Source organism: Danio rerio, chromosome 16 (genome assembly GCF_052040795.2).
Source record: "Danio rerio strain M-AB ecotype USA chromosome 16, GRCz13ab, whole genome shotgun sequence".
Taxonomy (NCBI): Eukaryota; Metazoa; Chordata; class Actinopteri; order Cypriniformes; family Danionidae; genus Danio; species Danio rerio.
This window is the reverse complement of record NC_141036.1, coordinates 40,185,394-40,204,877: the sequence shown is the minus strand read 5'-3', so window position 1 is coordinate 40,204,877 and position 19,484 is coordinate 40,185,394. Positions and strand designations below refer to the sequence as shown.

The 19,484-nt window shown below is 36.6% G+C and overlaps 1 protein-coding gene and 1 long non-coding RNA gene across 28 annotated transcripts in view; one reads left to right on the top strand and one right to left on the bottom strand.

The window, feature by feature from the left end:
• map7d1a (MAP7 domain containing 1a) overlaps positions 1 to 7,852 on the bottom strand; it is a 92,314-nt gene extending 84,462 nt beyond the window's left edge. For 15 of the 27 annotated variants that reach the window (XM_087286038.1, XM_087286039.1, XM_087286042.1 and 12 more), the window contains exon 1: positions 7,405 to 7,812. In XM_087286038.1, coding sequence (XP_087142164.1) covers positions 7,405 to 7,465 — 61 coding nt within the window. In that variant the 5' untranslated portion in view covers positions 7,466 to 7,812. 27 annotated transcript variants of the gene reach the window in all.
• Positions 7,407 to 11,881, top strand: LOC141378248 (uncharacterized). Its single transcript, XR_015511713.1, has 3 exons — positions 7,407 to 7,859; positions 8,272 to 8,356; positions 9,404 to 11,881. It is a non-coding gene; the product is annotated as an uncharacterized LOC141378248 (long non-coding RNA).
• Positions 11,882 to 19,484: the final 7,603 nt, after the last annotated feature.

Genomic DNA, 19,484 nt, shown 5'->3' with positions numbered 1-19,484 from the left:
CGAACAACAATGAACAACAATAACGAAGTGTGCTCAAAAACCAGAGTTATATCCTAAAACACATGCTGTGCTCCATATGGGCTAAAACCTGCAGGTGGGCAATTCTAAGCTTGTTTTTAATAAAACAAATATAAATATGGATATAATAAATAATACTGCTAATAATAATAACATTATACAAAAGATAATTGTTATGAATGAACTGAAAAAGCCTCCCGAGATGAAGAAGCATAAAAGCAGTGATTTTTCATTTTTATGTAGGCTAGAAAATAATATGTTTTGTAATATTTTAATCTATTATATTTATATCCTATATCTATTCTTATTATATCCTATATATCCTTAATATTTAATTTTTTTCATATGTAAAGATATTTGCCTATTGCTCTCTTGTGCGTATAAAGCAGTGCGTAAGCGAGGCACAACTCTGCGCCAGAGTTTAGACTGGGTTTGTTTTGGTCTAATGAAAAATCTATTTTAGTTTCTCAAAATAGCAACGCGCCAGCAATGCGCCTCAGAACGCCTTCCTTTATAGACCAGAACGCCTATGGGCGCACATCTGAGCGCAAATGCATTGGCTATTTAAACAGCGTAGCGCAACGCCTCAAAACCACTCTTGCGCCATGCTGAAACTACCAAAAGACTATTGCGCCACGCCTCGCGCCACATTGCGCCGGGTGTATGATAGGGTTCTTAAACCTAATAATGACATTTCTCTGTATCCCCTTTATGGTCTTTAAATTTCATAAAACAGTGTAAATGATGACAAGGTTTACTTTTTTTCAGTCAGCTAGCTTCTCTTTCTCTAAGCACTGGAGACTCCAGCATTTTTGTTATGTAGAGGAAAAGATTACCACACCTCTACACCAAGGATTTACCAGATCATTTATTCAATGCAAACTTTTGTATGCATTGTGGGAAGCAAAACAGATGAATACATTGAGTAAAGCTTATTTGACGTGCAATATTTTGAGGTCATGCAAATTGGATTATCAAGTGTAAAGCCTTCCTATTATGAATGCAAAGAAAGGGGAAAATCTGCATTTAGATTAGAAACAACATTATGGAAAAAAATATTTAAATAATAGTAATAATCTGGAGTACATGGCCTTGAAAATCCTTCACATTTTCTTGCCATTTTCTGGGTCTGACAACATTCAAATCTTCCAAGAGGATTAATTACTCCAGAGACACACTTTCTAGGCCAGATTTGATGCAGCGGAGAACCGGTCTGCATCTATTCCTTAGGCTGGATGTGCTTCATTTAACACTGGTGCATTTGTGGGTGTGTGTATGTGTGTGTTTGTGTTTGTGTGTGTGTGTGTGTGTGTGTGTGTGTGTGTGTGTGTGTGTGTGTGTGTGTGTGTCAGTATAAATGATTGTGGTTGGGATTCATAAAATTGTATCATTTGATCGTTACATGCCAATTAAACACATTTTGCCTGTAGGCTGCCACGCTGATTTAAGGACAAAGAAATAAGTACTTCCAACCATTCGAAAAAGGAATTAATTGGTAAATAATATGTCAGTGGACTAATGAGATAGCATGGTATCTACATAAGAGTGAACTGTATATTTTGCAAAGTCATGGTTTGTTTGTTAAGCTAATTAGGAGTTATTTTCTGTGTATTGCATGGTGGAAAATTTTTAATCTAAATGATATTGTTTCATGGGTGTGACAGAAAAGAGTGTGCATATGAATGTGTGCGTGTTGGGGGTCACTAGACATGTTACACAACAGAAACTGGCCCCTGTCAGTCCCTTTAACCTCCACAGGGCTGACATGTACACACACACACACACACACACACACACACACACACACACACACACACACAATAAAAAGGATTGCTTGTGACAACAACATAGTATCTTCCTCAAAATAATGCTTCTTGAACACAAAATATATAGTGGTGCATACAAATTCAGGATGATCCAAAGATGATGATCTACAGTCCAAAGACATGCGGTACAGGTGAATTGGGTAAGCTAAATTGTCTGTAGTGTGTGTGTGAACGTGTGTGTGGATGTTTCCCAGAGATGGGCTGCGGCTGGAAAAGCATCCGCTGCGTAAAAACTTGCTAGATAATGGTGGTTCATTCCGCTGTGGCGACCCCTAAGACTAACCCGACAAGAAAATGAATGAATGAATGAATGAATGAATGAATGAATGAATGAATGAATGAATGAATGAATGAATGAATGAACGAACGAATCACTGACTTGTCTATTACAGAATAGGGCTGCACTATTCTGGCTAAAATGATAATTGCTTTTAATAACATAAGGTAAAACAACAATAAAAATATTAGGCCTATGTGTAAGTCTACTTTGTTTAAAATGCTACGTTTTGTATAGACTTGGAATGGTGGACTTGAATAGACTTTAAATTTGTCTTGGTCATTACTGCACAATACAGTGATGACATCAGAAAGTTGGATTATTATGTTTGAGATATATGCTTGCCACTCGTCATTGACAACATTATTAGACCATTTTTTCACTAGTAAAATGAGACATTTGTCAGTATCAGATTCCCTTTAGCATTATATTTAACATTATATAGGCTAGAGTACTTATTGTATACCGACACTGTAAAACATTTATTTTCATGTACAACACCTTGTGTTTGCTATGAAATAAAAACATATCAAATGCTTGCTGTAATCATAACTTTACAATGAGATCTAATCATTTGAATGATGTGCATGCTTTTGGTTTCACTTTCACTGCCGAGTACGGTTCAAGTCATGGCTGCCGTCACTTTAAGAGAAAAAAAAATACATGCAAATCATATTTTCAGCGCGGCTCCCAAACGATCACTCTGCGTTATTTACCACTTTATTACCTATTATTCACAGACTATAAGCAGGTTCTGTCCACTAAAGTAGACCTCATTCACGGGCACGCGCACATCCTCTCAGTAGTAAAGAAACAGTGCATCAGCTCACGCGTGATTTTGCAATCAGTGTGGTGTGAAAAGGACCCAAAGACAAGGCCCAATCCCAATTCTACCTCTTAGCCCTTCCCCTTACCCCTATCCCTCGTTTTGCGCATTCCCGTGAAGGAGTAGGGGTGTTCCAATTCTTTTTAGCTTGAAGGCGTAGGGCTAAGGGAAAGGGGTAAATAACCCTTCGAACAAAGATTTTTCAAAAATAAAATTGGGGTTGGGCCTAAATGAGTAAACTCGTAGCCTTAAAAATTTCAAGTAAATAAATGTGCATAATTACAAAAAATTAAGTTAAGTGAACTCAACTGTTCCAAATTACAACAAATTTACTTATTTTTCAAGTAAAGTAAATAATCACTTTTAAAGCCTACTTTTTCATGATTTCACACATATACTCACATATACTGTTAAATCACCCTATGATACCACAAAAGGCATATCTGAATGCAGAGGGGCATTTATGTGTATTCAGAGAAGCAGTTTGATGAATCTTAATGAATCAAGCACACTAGAGGCCGATTCTCAGGTTAGCAAAGGGAGATTATAATGATAGAGAACCAAACAGTGCCGACAGCTGGGGGGTGTAAAACGTAAAGGCAGGGGAACCGAGCAGCACTCGTGCCTGAATGCAGATCTAAAGAAAAGAGAGATTAGAAGATGCTCTCCAAAAGTCCTGACAGGGCAGAACTCAACAGAGCAGACCTCGTCAGACTGAAAACGCCTCAACTCCCATTCAGCGCACGCCATTAACATCAGAGGACTTCAATTTACTTTGTATTTTCTCTCAAACAATTGAATAATGGGCTCCTAAGTGTGTGCGAGCATAAAAATGGGCCTTGCTTTGTCTTTGGGACAAACTGAAAGGTGATTAATCAGTCTAAAGCCACAAACTGAGCTCTCTGCTGAAGGATAAAAAAAAGAAAGTTAATGAGTAACAGTCGACTGTGAAAGAAGTCTTCAGTGTAAAATACTCGAACAAAAAAGCCACATCTTGTTTAGGTCAAAAGGAGAAAGAAATTCAAAACTTTTTTGGGACAAAAATGTTCAGTTAGAAAATCTTGTAGGTACTGTAAGGACATCAAGTGCTTTAACCAGACGTGTTTCTATAATAAAATCACTACGGATGCTTCTGAAATTAAATGAGCAAGATGTATTCGTAACCGTATTTCATATTATCATTATAAGGCATATTAACAGTGAATTCCACATAAAAATAAGCCAGTCACTACTTTTACTCAACATTTTTAGTGTATACACATGTTGGCCCGCTAAGATGCATAAAAATCTAACCTTTTCTTCGAATTATTAATTTTTTACAGCTTCAAAAGGGTGCCTGTTTTATAACAATCATCTTGCATAGCTAGAAATTTAATCTGATGGCACTGGTAAAGGACTGTCCAAGTGGCCACTTGACTAACATATAGAGAATATAAATCACAGAAGATTTGTGATCTTTGTTTAGAGTCAAGTTTGGTAGATTGAAAATATAAGTGTATGACAAAAATGGCATCCTCATTATATGTAAATACATTAAAAGGTCACGAAACACCAAAACACATTTTTCGAGATCTGTACAGTCATATATTTGCCCGAAGCTGCTAAAAACACTATTAGGACACATATATTTTACTAAAAAGTACAAATTGATTGTTTTTGCATTGTCAAGCAAATGCACTCTTGAGGTTTGAAAAGAAATTTTGAAGTTACGTCACATCGTATAAATTCCAGCGTGAAGATTGGCTGTCTAAACGGCCGGTACAAAGTGACGTGACTTTTCAGCATATCTGTGCATTAATTCATGAGAAAGACTTGGTTTGAATGAATCAGCGTGCTCTCTTGTGAATAATATGCAACTTCATTAATATAAATGATATAGGTTCGAAGACCTGTTTTTACCTGTTACAGTGTTCAGAGAGACGCAACATTGTGTTGCCAACTGTAATTCAAACAAGTGGAAAAAGAAGAATTGTTCAGAGATATGGGTCGTCAGTGTTCCGATGAAAGCACAGCTTGTGTGTGGACCCACATGTGTGAATTACAGTGGTTTCCAATCTGTAAATGGTGAAATCCAGATTTGCCACTTGTCTTCTTTTAAAAAGATGTGGTTCCAATTCATGTTGATTGTCCTGTCTCTATGAATTTGGTAAGCGCGTGATCAAAGTTTGTTGTTTATGTTTCTTTTCAACCATGCAGATACATTATGAACAGCAGCTATGCTAATTCTTTTATTTTTTCTCAATTTCCACCTCAGAATGGCCACACTCAAAAAAATGTCAAACTACTAATTCAAAATGAGCTAAAGCAACATAATTCTTTGAGACAACTTTATTGTTTAATATTCAATCCACTTAAATTTCCTAAGTTAACTTAATTTGGGTTGGGATAACAGGCATTTTACAGTCCATAGATTGTAGAGTCAAATGATGAGAGATGATGCCAGAGAGAGGCATCAGGAGAGGATGCCAACTCCCCCGTAAACTTTAAGGACAGCAAACTAAACTTCATTGAACAGGCAGTATTATTATTACTACTACATGTAAACTATACATGTATACATTTCTTGGAAGGACGCTATATACTGTTTACCTGTAGGTTAACTATGTTTAAATACTGCCCACCCTATACACAACTGCTTAACTTTTTTGATTTTGACTAATGATGTGAACAATTAGTGAATCTGCTTTGAAAAGCACTTTAAAAGTAAACTTGAATTTAATTTAAATAGTTTTGAAAGTCCAGCATTTATTTATTTAAATGAGTACTCATCGTCACAGTTCAAAAAAGAGGTTTGGAGTAATGACAGCTAAGTGCAACAGATGTTCAGCCAATGGTCTACGCATGCAACGTCTGCAGCTGAGACTGGAATGTTCAACAAAATACAATCTTTGTAGAACAGGGCCTGGTTTAAATCTAATTTCAAAATATTTTCAATTTGAATGATTCTTATAGAAAGGCCTATTACTAATCATTTGCAACAAATGGATGAAAATGAGCAAGACTGATTACTTCTGAATGACTTTTAGTAAACAAACTGATCACTAAACTGCAAAACATTGATGGATTAATGCATTCATCTCTAATAACTACATGGAGTTGCATACTACAACAGTCAACATGAACACAAAAGAAAAATTGTGAGATACCTCAATTATAGTTCAGGACTGGAATTGATCCCCTTCAATCTGAGAAAATGGTGCAAAATGTCACAAAACCAACCAAACTGAGGTAAAAGCTGGTTCGCATATTTGTTTATTTTAACAGTCCCTATATTGTTTTCCATTCTACTTTGAATATTGGGTGTGAAATTGCATGCAAGAATGACTTCAAACCACATTAGCACTATTTAATGGACTGAACAATGTTGTACGTTGATAGTCATTGGCTGCTAATATGATTTCCCTATTTGGGATTTGCAAAAAAAACTTTCATGAAATTATATTATTAAGGAGAAAGAATGAATGTGTAAATATAAAACCAACTTTACTTCAATACTAACCAATAGCATCCTAAACAAGAGCACCAGCCAAACCTAAACACCTAATGATCCACTCCATGTTCTCAGGATCTCTACTAAATGACTGTAATGTGAGTTAAGAAACGGACTGACTGTTGTGTTACAGTATATTCATGCTTATCAGGACATGCATAATTGCAGGGTGTTTCCAAACCCAATGGTTGATATTTTTGCATTGGCAAGCCGTTACCAGGGAATGCATCATCCAAATTACTTTCAATATATTATGATTCTGTTTATTGGGTCATTATGGCGTCCTTGCCAAGATGATGTATTCACTATAGGTTAAGTGTTCATTGCATTGCATGTAATGTAACCAGAAGGTTTGTACGTGTTTGATGATCGACCAATCCTGTTTGCCTTTAAATCATTTAGTATTTTCACATTATGGACTGCAAGAGTGTCGACACTGGAAGAAGGAGGGTCAGAATAATCCATGACACCCGTAGATGACAGCAAAACACCATGCTAGTGTACACACCATAGATGGTGAACTAGTAACCTAGCTAATAACTAACAGTTAACGTTAGTAATATAAGAAAAACATTATGTACGCGTCAGATACTCGTTATTTAATCAACCGGTTGTGAAATTTCAGCGTGAATATCTCATGCTTGAGCTTGAATCCTTACAACACGTCACATATGCCCCCATACACACGTCATATTTTAGATTTAAAAAGTACTTGGATGGTTTGACAACATACACATTAAAATATGTTAAAAAATAATGTGTGTTTGCTTCTTATAAATATATATATGAGTGGCATTTTTCTTATATATTACGTTAAGAGGTATCTGCAATTGCTCACTTTGTCCAAGTTTACCTTCACTTCCATTTTGCTAACATTTAAAGAAAGATTTTTCACTTGATCATACACTGACCATCTTGAAGAACGACGGTTTTATTAACGTTAAAGCAAACATAAACACCAACTTACGTGTTTCTGAGGGTGTCATCTGATTTAATCCAGATTGTGTGTCGATATGGTTGAATTCCATGTTTTTATCCCCTTAAATCATGCGGATATTTCTTTCTAAAATGTATTCATTCCTTCCGTGAGACAGGGAAACTTTCTTCGATAACACCGGATTTCCACAGGCACGAGAAACCGATCCCAATTTCTCCTGAGCGTATAAAAATCCCCAATACACTCAGCCGAGCCAAAGGGTCTTGCGGGAAAATATTATGGATACGATGGATGCATGTAGAGCCCTTGTTTAAAGTCCAGTCAGAAAACTGTATATTTGTCCTGGCCTCGTGGAGCGGTGAGACTGTATAAAGTTTCTGACACACACACACAGCGGATGCGGACTCTGTGTGCTCCCTCTGCCGCTCTGAAGGTGATGGCATGCAGCTCATTGTGAACCGAAGACCGTCCCAACTCGGCCTCCGGTATGGAATATACCACATTGTACATAGGGGTGGATTTAGAATTAAAGTAGTCCATAATTACAGACACTGGTTTATTAATACGATTTAGAAACTTCAGAAGAGTTACAATGAATTTAAAACAATATACTTTTGTTTTTGTGACTTCAAAAGCTTGAATCCTTTAAACACTGTATTATATTTTACCAGTCTAACCTGTTTTTCCACAGAAGGTTTCGTCGGCCTGCGACTTCGAAATGTTTGAGACTCAATGGACTTAAGACTTGTTTTATTATAGAAAGATTATTTAGTTAGGATTTCTTTCTCTGTTGAGAAACTGAAATTGAAACTACAGATTGTATTACATGCCTACAACTTGAGTAAAAGTTGAATTCTCATACTGTTAAGTCTAAAAGGGTGTGTTCACAATTGGCAGGTTAGGGTTCCAAATCTGGTGTGATTGCTGATATTTGAACTCACAGGTACACAGCAAATGGACAGAGATAAACCACTTCGGTGAGGTAAGTCAAAAATATAAATGCATCAAGAATCAAAGACATCTAAATGAACCAACATTAGGATGCCACAAGACGTATCCATAAAAAGGACATGTGCTCAAGCATTTTGTTTTTGACAGCCATGTTGCCCATTACATTTCGTTGCACGTGTTGGAAATGCATTTCTTTGCAATAGCCTAAAATGTTTTTGTCTCAAAGTAGTTATTACACAATTTTTAATTCTTTACACATTTTCTTAGCTGTTTTGAGTCCTCAACAAATACAAATACCATCACATATATTCACATGAGCTACAAAGAACATGTTTAGCTCAGCACACAGCATTGTTTTGGATGTTTGGTAAGTTCCATTGCAAAATATACAGATTTTGCCAGATATCCGCAACAAAAATTTGAGTTTGATGACTCCTGCACTCACTTATTTTTAGAAAATTTATCTCTATATCATAAGTTCCTCCCCCTAAAGTCGCCCACACTGACATATAAGTGCCAATAGACAATCAAAATGAATGCATCAAAATGAAAAGCAAAATATAATAATAATAATAAAGAAAAAAGGATTTCCTCTTTATCTATGTGGGTTACGGCCATGCAGGCTTATGCACAATTAAGAGTCAAAGCAGAAGTGGACAGCAATAAAAATTAACTGCAGTTTGTGCATGTAAAAGGGACTGATCACTCAAAAATGAATATCCTAACATAATTTATGCACACTTCACTAGTTCATATTTTAAAAAAAATGCTAGCTGGCATTTTTTCCTATAAAAGTCAATGTATGCCAGCATCATTTAAAACATTATTTCATGTTCAACAGAAGAAAGAAACTCATAATGGTTTAAAAACCACATGAGGGGAAATCATTTATGAGTTAATTAACAGTTTTGGTGAATGGTGATTTTGGTAATAACTTTGGTAATCGCTAAGTTGCTGTTTGTTAATAATTATTTTAGCATTTGAGTTTTCATTATAAAAATGATGGTGCAGGTGCATGTATGGTATTCCAAAAATAAAACTCAATAATAATGTCAAAATGATCACATCTTCTGTTCAGAACGACATGACTTGATAATATATGCTGAGGAGCAAAACAACATTAACGGAAAAAATCTGAAAATCATGAAGCTGCTTGCCACCTGTAGAGCCCAGCTGGCATCTGCTCAAGAAAGGATAAGAGTGGACGCTTTAGTGGAGAGAGGGGGGTTGAAGTACTGAGATGGGGAGGGGGTGTAAATGGCACGCTTGAGAGGGGACATCCCGTCCCCCGAAAACACCAGTGGGGCTCCTTTGTGCAGCTGTTGGCCTGTGCGACACAAACCCCCAAGAGCCACCTGTCACCGCTACTGGACTCAGAGGTTTGGGGGATTTCTTTAATTCTTTAAATGATCCATATTTTACTTGTCCTTGTCCTTTATTTCATGTACCGTTGAAGTCAGAATTATTAGCCCCCCTTTAATTTTTTTTTCTTTTTAAAATATTTCACAAATGATGTTTAACAGAGCAAGGAAATTTTCACAGTGTGTCTGATAATATTTTTTTCCTCTGGAAAAAGTCTTATTTGTTTTATTTCGGCTAGAATAAAAGCAGTTAAAAAAATTTTAACACTATTTTAAGAGTCAATATCATTAGCCCCTTTAAGCTATTTATTTTTTCGATAGTCTACAGAACAAACCATCGTTATACAATAACTTGCCTAATTACCCTAACCTGTCTAGTTAAACCTAGTTAAGCCTGTAAATGTCACTTTAAGCTGTATAGAAGTGTCTTGAAAAATATCTAGTCAAATACAACTTATCCAGCACACATTTTATGCAGCAGATGCCCTTCCAGCCGCAACCCATCACTGGGGGACATCCACACACACTCATTTACAAACATACTCTATGGCAAATTTAGCTTACCCAATTCACCTATACCACATGTCTTTGGACTGTGGGGGAAACCGGAGCACCTAGAGGAAACCTACGCAAACACTGGGATAACATGCAAACTCCACACAGAAACGGCAACTGACCCAGCTGAGGCTTGAACCAGTGACCTTCTTTATATCATACGTTAATGCTTTTAATTTACCAAGGTGACTTATGAAGAAATTTATCTGTAAAAGTAGACATTTCAATAAATAAATAAACAATATCCTATTTATACTACTATTAATGATAATGATTATTATTATTGTTAAGTAGGATTGTTAGTGATTTTATTTAAAGAATTCACAATAGTATTTGTAAAGGAAACATATATAGGCCCAAATGTGCAGTTTACATATATTTCAATTAATATGGAAAACGAGTGCATGTTTTTAAAAAAAATAATGTTAGATTTTTTTTTAAAATGTGTGTGCATGTGAAACAAAATCATTTGCACAAAATATGATGCTTTTTTCTCTAAAGTAGTTGTTATAACTAACGTGGTTAAAACGATGGATCTGCGACAGAGAAACTACGGTTTTGGGAAACACTCCTCACATTGTTCTTTTCCCAAATGATGCATTGCACTATGATAGTTCAGTAGTTATGCCATTGTTTGGGAAATGCACCCATGATTGTGCTCGAAATGAGAAATTCAGCTTTTCAAGTGTCTGCAATGCAAAAACATGAAGAAAAAAAATCTAAACATGTTATTTGAAAAAATACAGTTCAATTGGTATACCTTACACATCAAGCTCCAATGCTAACTTGGTAGTTTTATGTGCTTTGTGAGGCTCAGGTTCAATAGAGTCAGTCTCCAGAAGCCTGTCTATTGTCCTGGAGAACCCAAGGGTCAGCATCTCTGCATGCTCAGGGTCATCGCCGGCCCCTTAATGAAACCACAATAACAGGAATGTCCAGAATGCAACCTTCAGTCTTTCATAAAAGTGTTTCTTTGTGAAGAATGTGATGTCTGAAAACTTTAAAGCTGTGTTAGTGAGAAAATGACGTATTAAAGCCTGGCCAGTCTCATCCGTTCACTGTTTGAAACATCTCTGCCAGGTCTGTTCTGCCTTGGAGAGAAGCAACTGGATGGGCTTGACAGATCATAAATAAAATGATGCGGCATTAATTTAATCGTGCTATATTTTGTTTTTTAGAGATCACATGCGTTGCGGAATGAGGATCCAGTCAGTCAGCATATAATGTCATTCATCTCAAGGCATTTTCCTTCAGTCAGCCACAGCTCTAGTGTAATGTTGCATGATATTAGATATTACCGAGTGAGGTGAATTCATTAAACAATGTCAGATTTTGAATGTGTTTTCCAGGGAAGGCAAGGAAGAAAAGTCTGAACATTAAAAGGATAGTTCACACGAAAATAAAAATTCTGTCACAATTTATTCACTTTTTATTTGTTTTAAATCAGTTTAAGTGTGTTCGGTTGAACACTAAGGAAGATATTTTGAAGAATGTTGGAATACAGTTTTTCTACTATGGATTTTAATGGGTAAAATGCCTACTATGGTTTCCACAATTCTTCAAAGTGGGTAAATTTTCAATTTTGGGAGAGCTATTCCTTCAAATACCGCAGAGTTTCAATTACTAAAAATTGACTATACAAAAAAAGAAAAAAGGGAAAAACATTAACAACTGTTAGTCACAAAGTGGCGATACAAAACAACCCAACATTTTTGACAGGTATAATAAATTCAATGACAAAATGTAAAAAGCTAAAATGGTTTTGACATAATAAGCATCATCATGACATTTTAAACATTATTTATAACAGTTGATCCCACACAGCAGAACCCTCTGAGCAAATTTTACTCAATTCAGAATATTTGTTCCCTCTTTAAATAAGGGCAAACAGGTTGGCAATAAGTAAAGCTGCTGTTTGTGAGGTTGCTTAATGATCCTCTGCTGAGAATTTGAGAGATTCAATGTATTATATTTCAGCTGATTTCATCTAAAGCCCTGCTCACCCTGTGAGATTTCAGCCATCGTTTTGTCATCTGAGACATATTTGGGAAATCCTAAAAGATTCCTGAAATCCTATCAGGATGGATATCATTGGTTTGACATGTTCACAGACAGCTTAGTGCCCGTTGCGATCAGATTTTTCCTCCGATGCAGTTCTGCTGTGTCAGAAGATTTCAGACACTTTCCTGCAGTGTGACAACAGCTGCGATGAGCGTCAATCCAAGAACCAATAGGAGCTCCGAATTTGATGACCAATCCATGCGACAATTAAAATGACTGTGGGGAAATGTAAAAAAAAATGATTTTTTCTTCCTGGTTTTCATTATTGAGACATGCTGTGTGAAAAATTGCAGCTCACATTGTTTACGTTTGCTGTAAGGAACCATTTCAGATCTAGGGATAGTGTCACAGAAGACGTTAAACTCCGGGGGCATTCTCTTTCGTGTTTGGCATGCCTTCATTGATGTTAAAATAAAATAAAATAAAATTAAAATTAGTGTGAGCTGACCTTAACTTTAACTCAATTTAGAGAGGGACCAAATACTATCTAAACTGAGTAAACTTTATGCAGAAATGAGGCTAGCAGGACAATGTGGTGCAGGGGTGTAGGGGTTGTGTAGGGGTGGTCGTTTGATGACTTCCAAAAATCAATTAAATTTTATTTAAGTATTAGAATTACCATATTTTATCCATAATAATACAACCATAAAACCTACAGATAAAAGCCATCAGCTTTCGATTTTTATTTATTTATTTATTTATTTTTGCGACCCCTGAGGTGATTGTTTTATATTAAAAAGACAGCACATTGATTTGATGGAACCAGGTTAAACTTTCTGACACCTTTTTCGGTACACGTATATTAAAAATTAATATATGCCACAACTAAACATGCATTGTAATTTAGTCTCTGACATTGTAATTTAAGGGGTCGTGGGCTGAAAAGTTTGAGAACCCCGACCAATGTCTTATTGTTATAGTTTTAGCAGATTCAGGTTTTTTTTAAAGTTTTTTTTGGTGTTAAAAAACTGATTCTCTTCAGTCTCATCTTTGTAAAGATTTCTTATTTTGATTTCTTATTACTAGAACTAGTCAAATATAGGCAGAAAGTAGTTCAGTTGTTTTTGGATATGATGAAACTTTATTGCCATTGTGTTTTGTTGCAATGTTTAAGGAATGTGCATTAACTTACATACTGGTAATATTTTTTTTTCCAGGACATTATGCGTTTGTACAGATTGGATAATGTGTGCATGCTAAACTGAACATTAGAATTTAATGCACAAGCACTAAGCAACTGCAACTTGAGAATTGAGAATGTTTGACTATCTGTGTTTTCTTTGGTCATACATGTGACAGTTTATATTGTGCTGGTTTAGATCTAACTCTCAAATAAGAGCTAAAGCTTGTGTTCCAGTTTACTTTCAGAGCGCAGTGCACATGACGTATTACTAATGAGTGTGTATATGGATGTTTCCCAGTACTTGGTTGCGGCTGAAAGGGCATCTGCTGCTTAAAACATATGCCCTAATAGCCGGCAGTTCATTCCGCTGTAGCGACCTCTGAAATAGAGACTAAGCCAAAGGAAAATGAATGAATGAATGAATGAATGACATATTATTATTGTCATACAGCTCAGCTATATCCCTATGTAATGGCCTATGACAGCCATAAAGACATAAACCAGACCACGCAAAAGATGTCCACCTCTCAAGGGCTACTTTCCAATGCCATGAACTTTGCACTGCAGAAACTATAGCCCTCCTTTTCTACACCTTCACATAGGCCCCACCCCCTCCTCCACCACCCAAAGATCCGGCCATAGACCCTTTCATTACCATGACAAATATTGTACTTACTGAGGACTTAAAGAGAGAATGAAAAAGGGACAGAGTGGGTGAATGACCCACAGTGACCCTACTGGATCAGTTAAAAAGCTCTCTTTAAAATGTCCTTCTCTGTTAAAATATAGCCTATTGGTGTGTTTTCAATGACAATGTTTTTAAAAATATAATAGTAGCCACCTGAAGTGGAGCCTTTATGCGGTGACCATTGTCCATGCACATGAAGATGTAAAGGGAACGGTTTTAGAACATTCCATTAAATGCAAAAATATTTTTTGGAACATTCTTGTAGCATTTATAGAAAAACATCTTTAAAACATTAATATAATATGGATGAACAATTCTCATAACATTTTAAATAACATTGTTAGAACATTAATATAACCAAACCAAGCTCATTCTGATAATTTACCTCTAGATGCATTTCTGGAGAGTGCCAAATACGTCCCAGGAGCTAAGTTTTTTGCAGTTTCTGTTTTTGCAAATCCACCAGAGGCCGCTGTGTACACTTTCTGAGATCTTAAATTTCTCTCGGGAGTGCCATTCGCACCTGTTGTTCTTGCTTTACTCCAACAGAAGCCGCTGTTGACTGACTGAAAGACTGACTGATCGACTGACCCACCCACCTCCTTCCCAAACCCATCCAATAGTGTTTTCAAAAGCACTGATTGAAAACAAAAGCTGTTCCTTTCCCCAGTAGTTCTAGGAACTACATAAAAATGTTCCTCTGGTGTAAAAGGCTCTTACAGTATGGCACAGCTAGTTTGGATAATGTGCTACTCAGAAGGGTCTTATTGCTACTCCACATAGCTTGAACGGTCAGTTTTTATTTATTTGTGTGCTGTAAGTGTGTCTGGCAGTTTCTATCCATTTACCAAATGTCATTTTTTTTAAATTGAGGAGTGCAGGAGAGCTTTAGAAAACCTGAGGCCATAGAGAGCGATAAGAGAGCATGACTTAAGCCAGTGGAAAATCTCATTGACAAAAAGGAAGTTGGTCAAAACTTCACAATCCCTGTACCAAATTCCCTGTTATTTCTTATTTAATGGATTTTTGGGGGCATCGGCCTTAACAAGAAGAGAGGTAAAGAGATCTTGAAAGCTAACGGAGGAAGAATGAACTCATTAAATACATAGACAAGGGCAGGAAGGAAGAGGAAACGTATGGTTGTGAATAGAACGATGTGTGGAGTTAAACTTACAATCTCTGGCCAAAGCACAGTGACATCTGCTCCACCTGCTGCAAAGCTCCACTAGCCATGCAGAGCCCTGGACCACAACCAGATTTCAAGGGCAAGCTATGCTCTTTTAGCCAAGTCATTAAAAAGCTATTGACATTTCATCAATCAAGGCAAAGTGTGACATTGGACCGGCTTTGTTTACTGTAATATGATTAAAAGTAATATGATAATTAATGCTTTAATTTAAAAACAAAAGAAAAAAACTTTTAACTTGCATTGAAAATCATTACAAAGTCTGGAAACGTCTCTCAAACCAATAACTTCCCAGTCATTTGCCTTGCCAGTGAAGTATACTAATCAACATGTATAGAGATTTTTTGGCCCAACTGCATTCAGGATGAGTTGATGCTATAATGCCATTTCGCAAACATTAATTGGTTCTGTTAGATTAGGTCTGAATGAAATCACTGAATATGTCTTTCCACATCCATACAACCTTCTAGTATCCGTTTTCAATCTGACAAGTGCTTACATGTCTCCACGATTGAATCAGAAAACGATTAAACCATCTCTTACAAGCATATTAAAATTTCAGCCGGATCAAGTTCCATTTGGCACTGACATGATGTTTGCGTGGAGTCTTTTCAGTTTGATCGAGCCATCAGTCTAATAACTACCGATTATTTGATTGCATGTAAACATAGAAAGTGATACTGTTTTTTTACTTGGGCTTAAAACCTTTAGTTTGAAACTGGCCCTGATATCATTTTGGTCTCAAACCAGGGAACCCGTGATGTCAGTATGGTGAAAAGATGGTACACAATATTGTAATACCTAGGTCATACCTTTTGACACTATACAAATTTGTGTCTTCATAACCACCAAACCAGTACACACATCTTGCATTGCCAGTAAGGGTTAAACCACATTTCTGAGGAATGAGAATAATGACCCATTCCCTATATTTGTTTTCAATCTGACAAGTGCTTGCATGTCTTCTCAATCAAATTAGAAAGCGATTAAACCACCTTTTATAAGCTGAGTAAAATTTTAGCCAGATCAAGTTCAGTATGGGACTAATAAAGTTGTTTACGTGGATTATTTTCAGTCTGATCGAGCCAACAGTCTGATAACTGTCCATTATTTGATTGCATCTAAACATAGCAAGTGATACTGGTTGTCTACTTGGGCCCAAAACCTGTTAGGAACTGATACCGTTTTGGTCTCAAACCATGGAACAGGTGATGTCAGTATGGTGGAAAGATGGTATGAGTTACCCCTGTTGGTGTTGCACATTTTAACCAAACAAACTTTTATTCTACAACTCTGTCAAGTCGTGGAACATTTAAGAAGTGATGAACTATAATCTGCGGATTGTTGGTTGGCATCTGTCTGTGAAATGAGTGTCGAATTCTGCTGCAACATTTGGATGGTAGGGTCAGAATTTATTGTAAACAACTCAGAGGCGCGGATCCAGCCTGCCTTGTACCTGTGGTTCACTGCCTGTGATGTGATGGGAGATTCTCTTAAACTGCAGCTCTGCCCAAGATGTTTTGTCAAAGGAGAACTGGGGCCTGTTTCAGTAAGGAGGTTCAAACAACTCGGAGTTTAAACTTGAACTCTGAGTTGATTTACCGAGAGATTAAAAACTCAGAGTTTTCGGTTTCAGAATAGCTGATCTGAGCTGGGTCAATCAACTTTGAGTAGACCAACTCAGAGTTAAGCGCGCACACCATGACTATAAAAAGGCATTATCAATAGAGTGCAGATATTACGAGTGACCATGGCAACATCTTAAAAAAAAAGAGATCACCATTTCTTTCTCCGGATGAACTTGATCTGCTCATGCAAAGTTATAGCAAATATGAGTGTATATATTTAAAAAGAAGCAGCAATCAGTGAAACAGAGACAGTTAGCGTGGGGAAACCGCTGCTCAAGTTAATGCGTAATTTTAAATTTTATTTAAACATTTAAGTATATTAAAATAAGTAATGTAATGTGTGACGTTTATACTTTTTTCAAAACTTTTATACACTTTTATCAGTTTTAGATTTAACAGTGCACTTGTGTGTCTGCCTTTTTATTGATAAAGTGATAGAGGTTGATATAACATTAAGAAGGTAAGCAGTAATAAAATAATTTTTAGACAGAATAATAATCCCATTAATCTAGTAACAATGCATGTTGAAGGTTAAGCTAATTATTTATGAAAAAAAGGACAAGCCTCATACTTGACTTTGCTCTGTGTGTGACAAAAATGTAGGCATTAGCTGTGTTTCCATCATAATATAGGCTATTACATAAATTTGTGCAAAACTGGAATAACGCCTAAAAATAAAGCAGCATTTTTATCCAAAGAGTCGAAGAGAACACAATCGTCACTTCATGATTAACTTGCGCCAAATATCAACAGTAAAAACAGAATTTACTGCGGTAGAATAAGCTGCGTCAATGATGTTTTATTTAATTAATGTACTTGCGCCTCAGAAGACAATTGACAAACAATGAACACGTGGGGGCGTTTGAAGCCAGACGCGGAGATCTTGACATGCTCCAGACGCTCAGAGGTAATTAATAATATACACTAATACTGAAACAGTAAAGGCATTTTAGAATGACTAAAACAACATTTAAGATGTTCTGCAGTGTGCTCAGTCTGCTAGTTTGTCCATTCATATTTTCATCATCATCTCTAACAAACCATTTTTAATGTACATACTGTAATTTGTTAAGTGCACTTAGTAGTTTATGTGCATCTTATCAAATAAAAGTTTAACTTACTCAGTTATGCACATGTTTTATTATGCGTATTTCATGACGTTTCCATCAATCGTTTTTATGGGTATCTTCAAAATGACCTCTAAAATAGGTGTGTGGAAACGTAAGGCTAATGCGAGAAATACGCTTCATCTTTAAAAAAGGGGAGGAGACCGACAGAAACTCAGAGTTTAGGGAATAAAACCTGCTCCGGACCAGGTTAGATTCACAGAGTAAGTTACCACAGTAACTGACTCTGAGTTAAAGTTACCTCTCTTTCAGAAACAGGCTTGACTTACCCTGATTTCTTGAGCTTAACAAACCTGCCATTTTGAAACGGAAAACCCAGAGTTTCTCTCATTTCAGGGTTAAAATACTCTTGAATTTTCACTTAACCTCCTTTCTGAAACAGGCCCCAGGTCACCCCAGCTCAGTCTGGTTTCTCTCAAGGTTTTTTCCCTCAATTGGTGAAGTTTTGGTTCCTTGCCGTTGTCGTTTGCTTCACCAGCCTAGCTTAAGTTTATCAGCCTTCAACAGAGTCATTAGCCCCTTTCACACAGACAAACCTTTTCTGAAAATTACCGGCAATTTTCTTGAAAGGTCTGTATGTGTGAACAGGCCCCTTTTTTGAAAATACAGGTAAATTTGTTCTATTTTTCGGAAAGAGAAGTTTTAACATTACCGGTAATTTGCCAGAATGCTGCGCTGTGTGAACGCAGAAGGAAGATCGCTGGAAAGAGCGCGTGCAGGTCTAGAACATGCTGACGTGAGATGTAGCCAATCAGAACACTCAGACACATTCACGTCCACGCAGTTTATGAAAATAAAAGCCTTTGAATAATTTTCCAGACACATTTAGCTGCAAGATGTTAGTCAGATAACGTTTATAGGTTCCTTCTTAATGCCAACTGTGTAAATAATTATCAATAAGATGCTTATAAGCCATTGTTTGTTTACCTTAAAGCTTTGCTTCCTTTAGTTGCTTGACGTGTCGTGTGTGCCCGTGAAGCAGCCTGTGAGTGTCAGCACACATATTATGAACATCTCGACATGCGAAAGTGTTCCTCTATATTTTCATCAAAGTTGTTCACAATACTGATCTATCCACAGAGTTTGTAATGTAGTCAAATGTTTAAATTACAAGCGCAGCTGTTTAGAGGTCATTTCTGGTTAATGATGTCAGAGTTTCCTGCTATTTTGAAATGGATGTGTGACCGGTCTTTTTCTGAAAACATCTGTAACGTCCTCGCCTGTGTGAACAGCGCTTTTTTGAATTTACCGGTAAAGTCGTTCTGGAAATTTTCCGGATATTTGCCTGTATCACTGTGTGAAAGGAACTATAGGCATTAAAATGAACTAAATTAAACTGAACTTAAACTGTGTCTATGTATACTGAACCCGTGTTTCTCAACCACATTCCTGGAGGACCACCAGTCTCCTTAAACAAACATATCAGATTC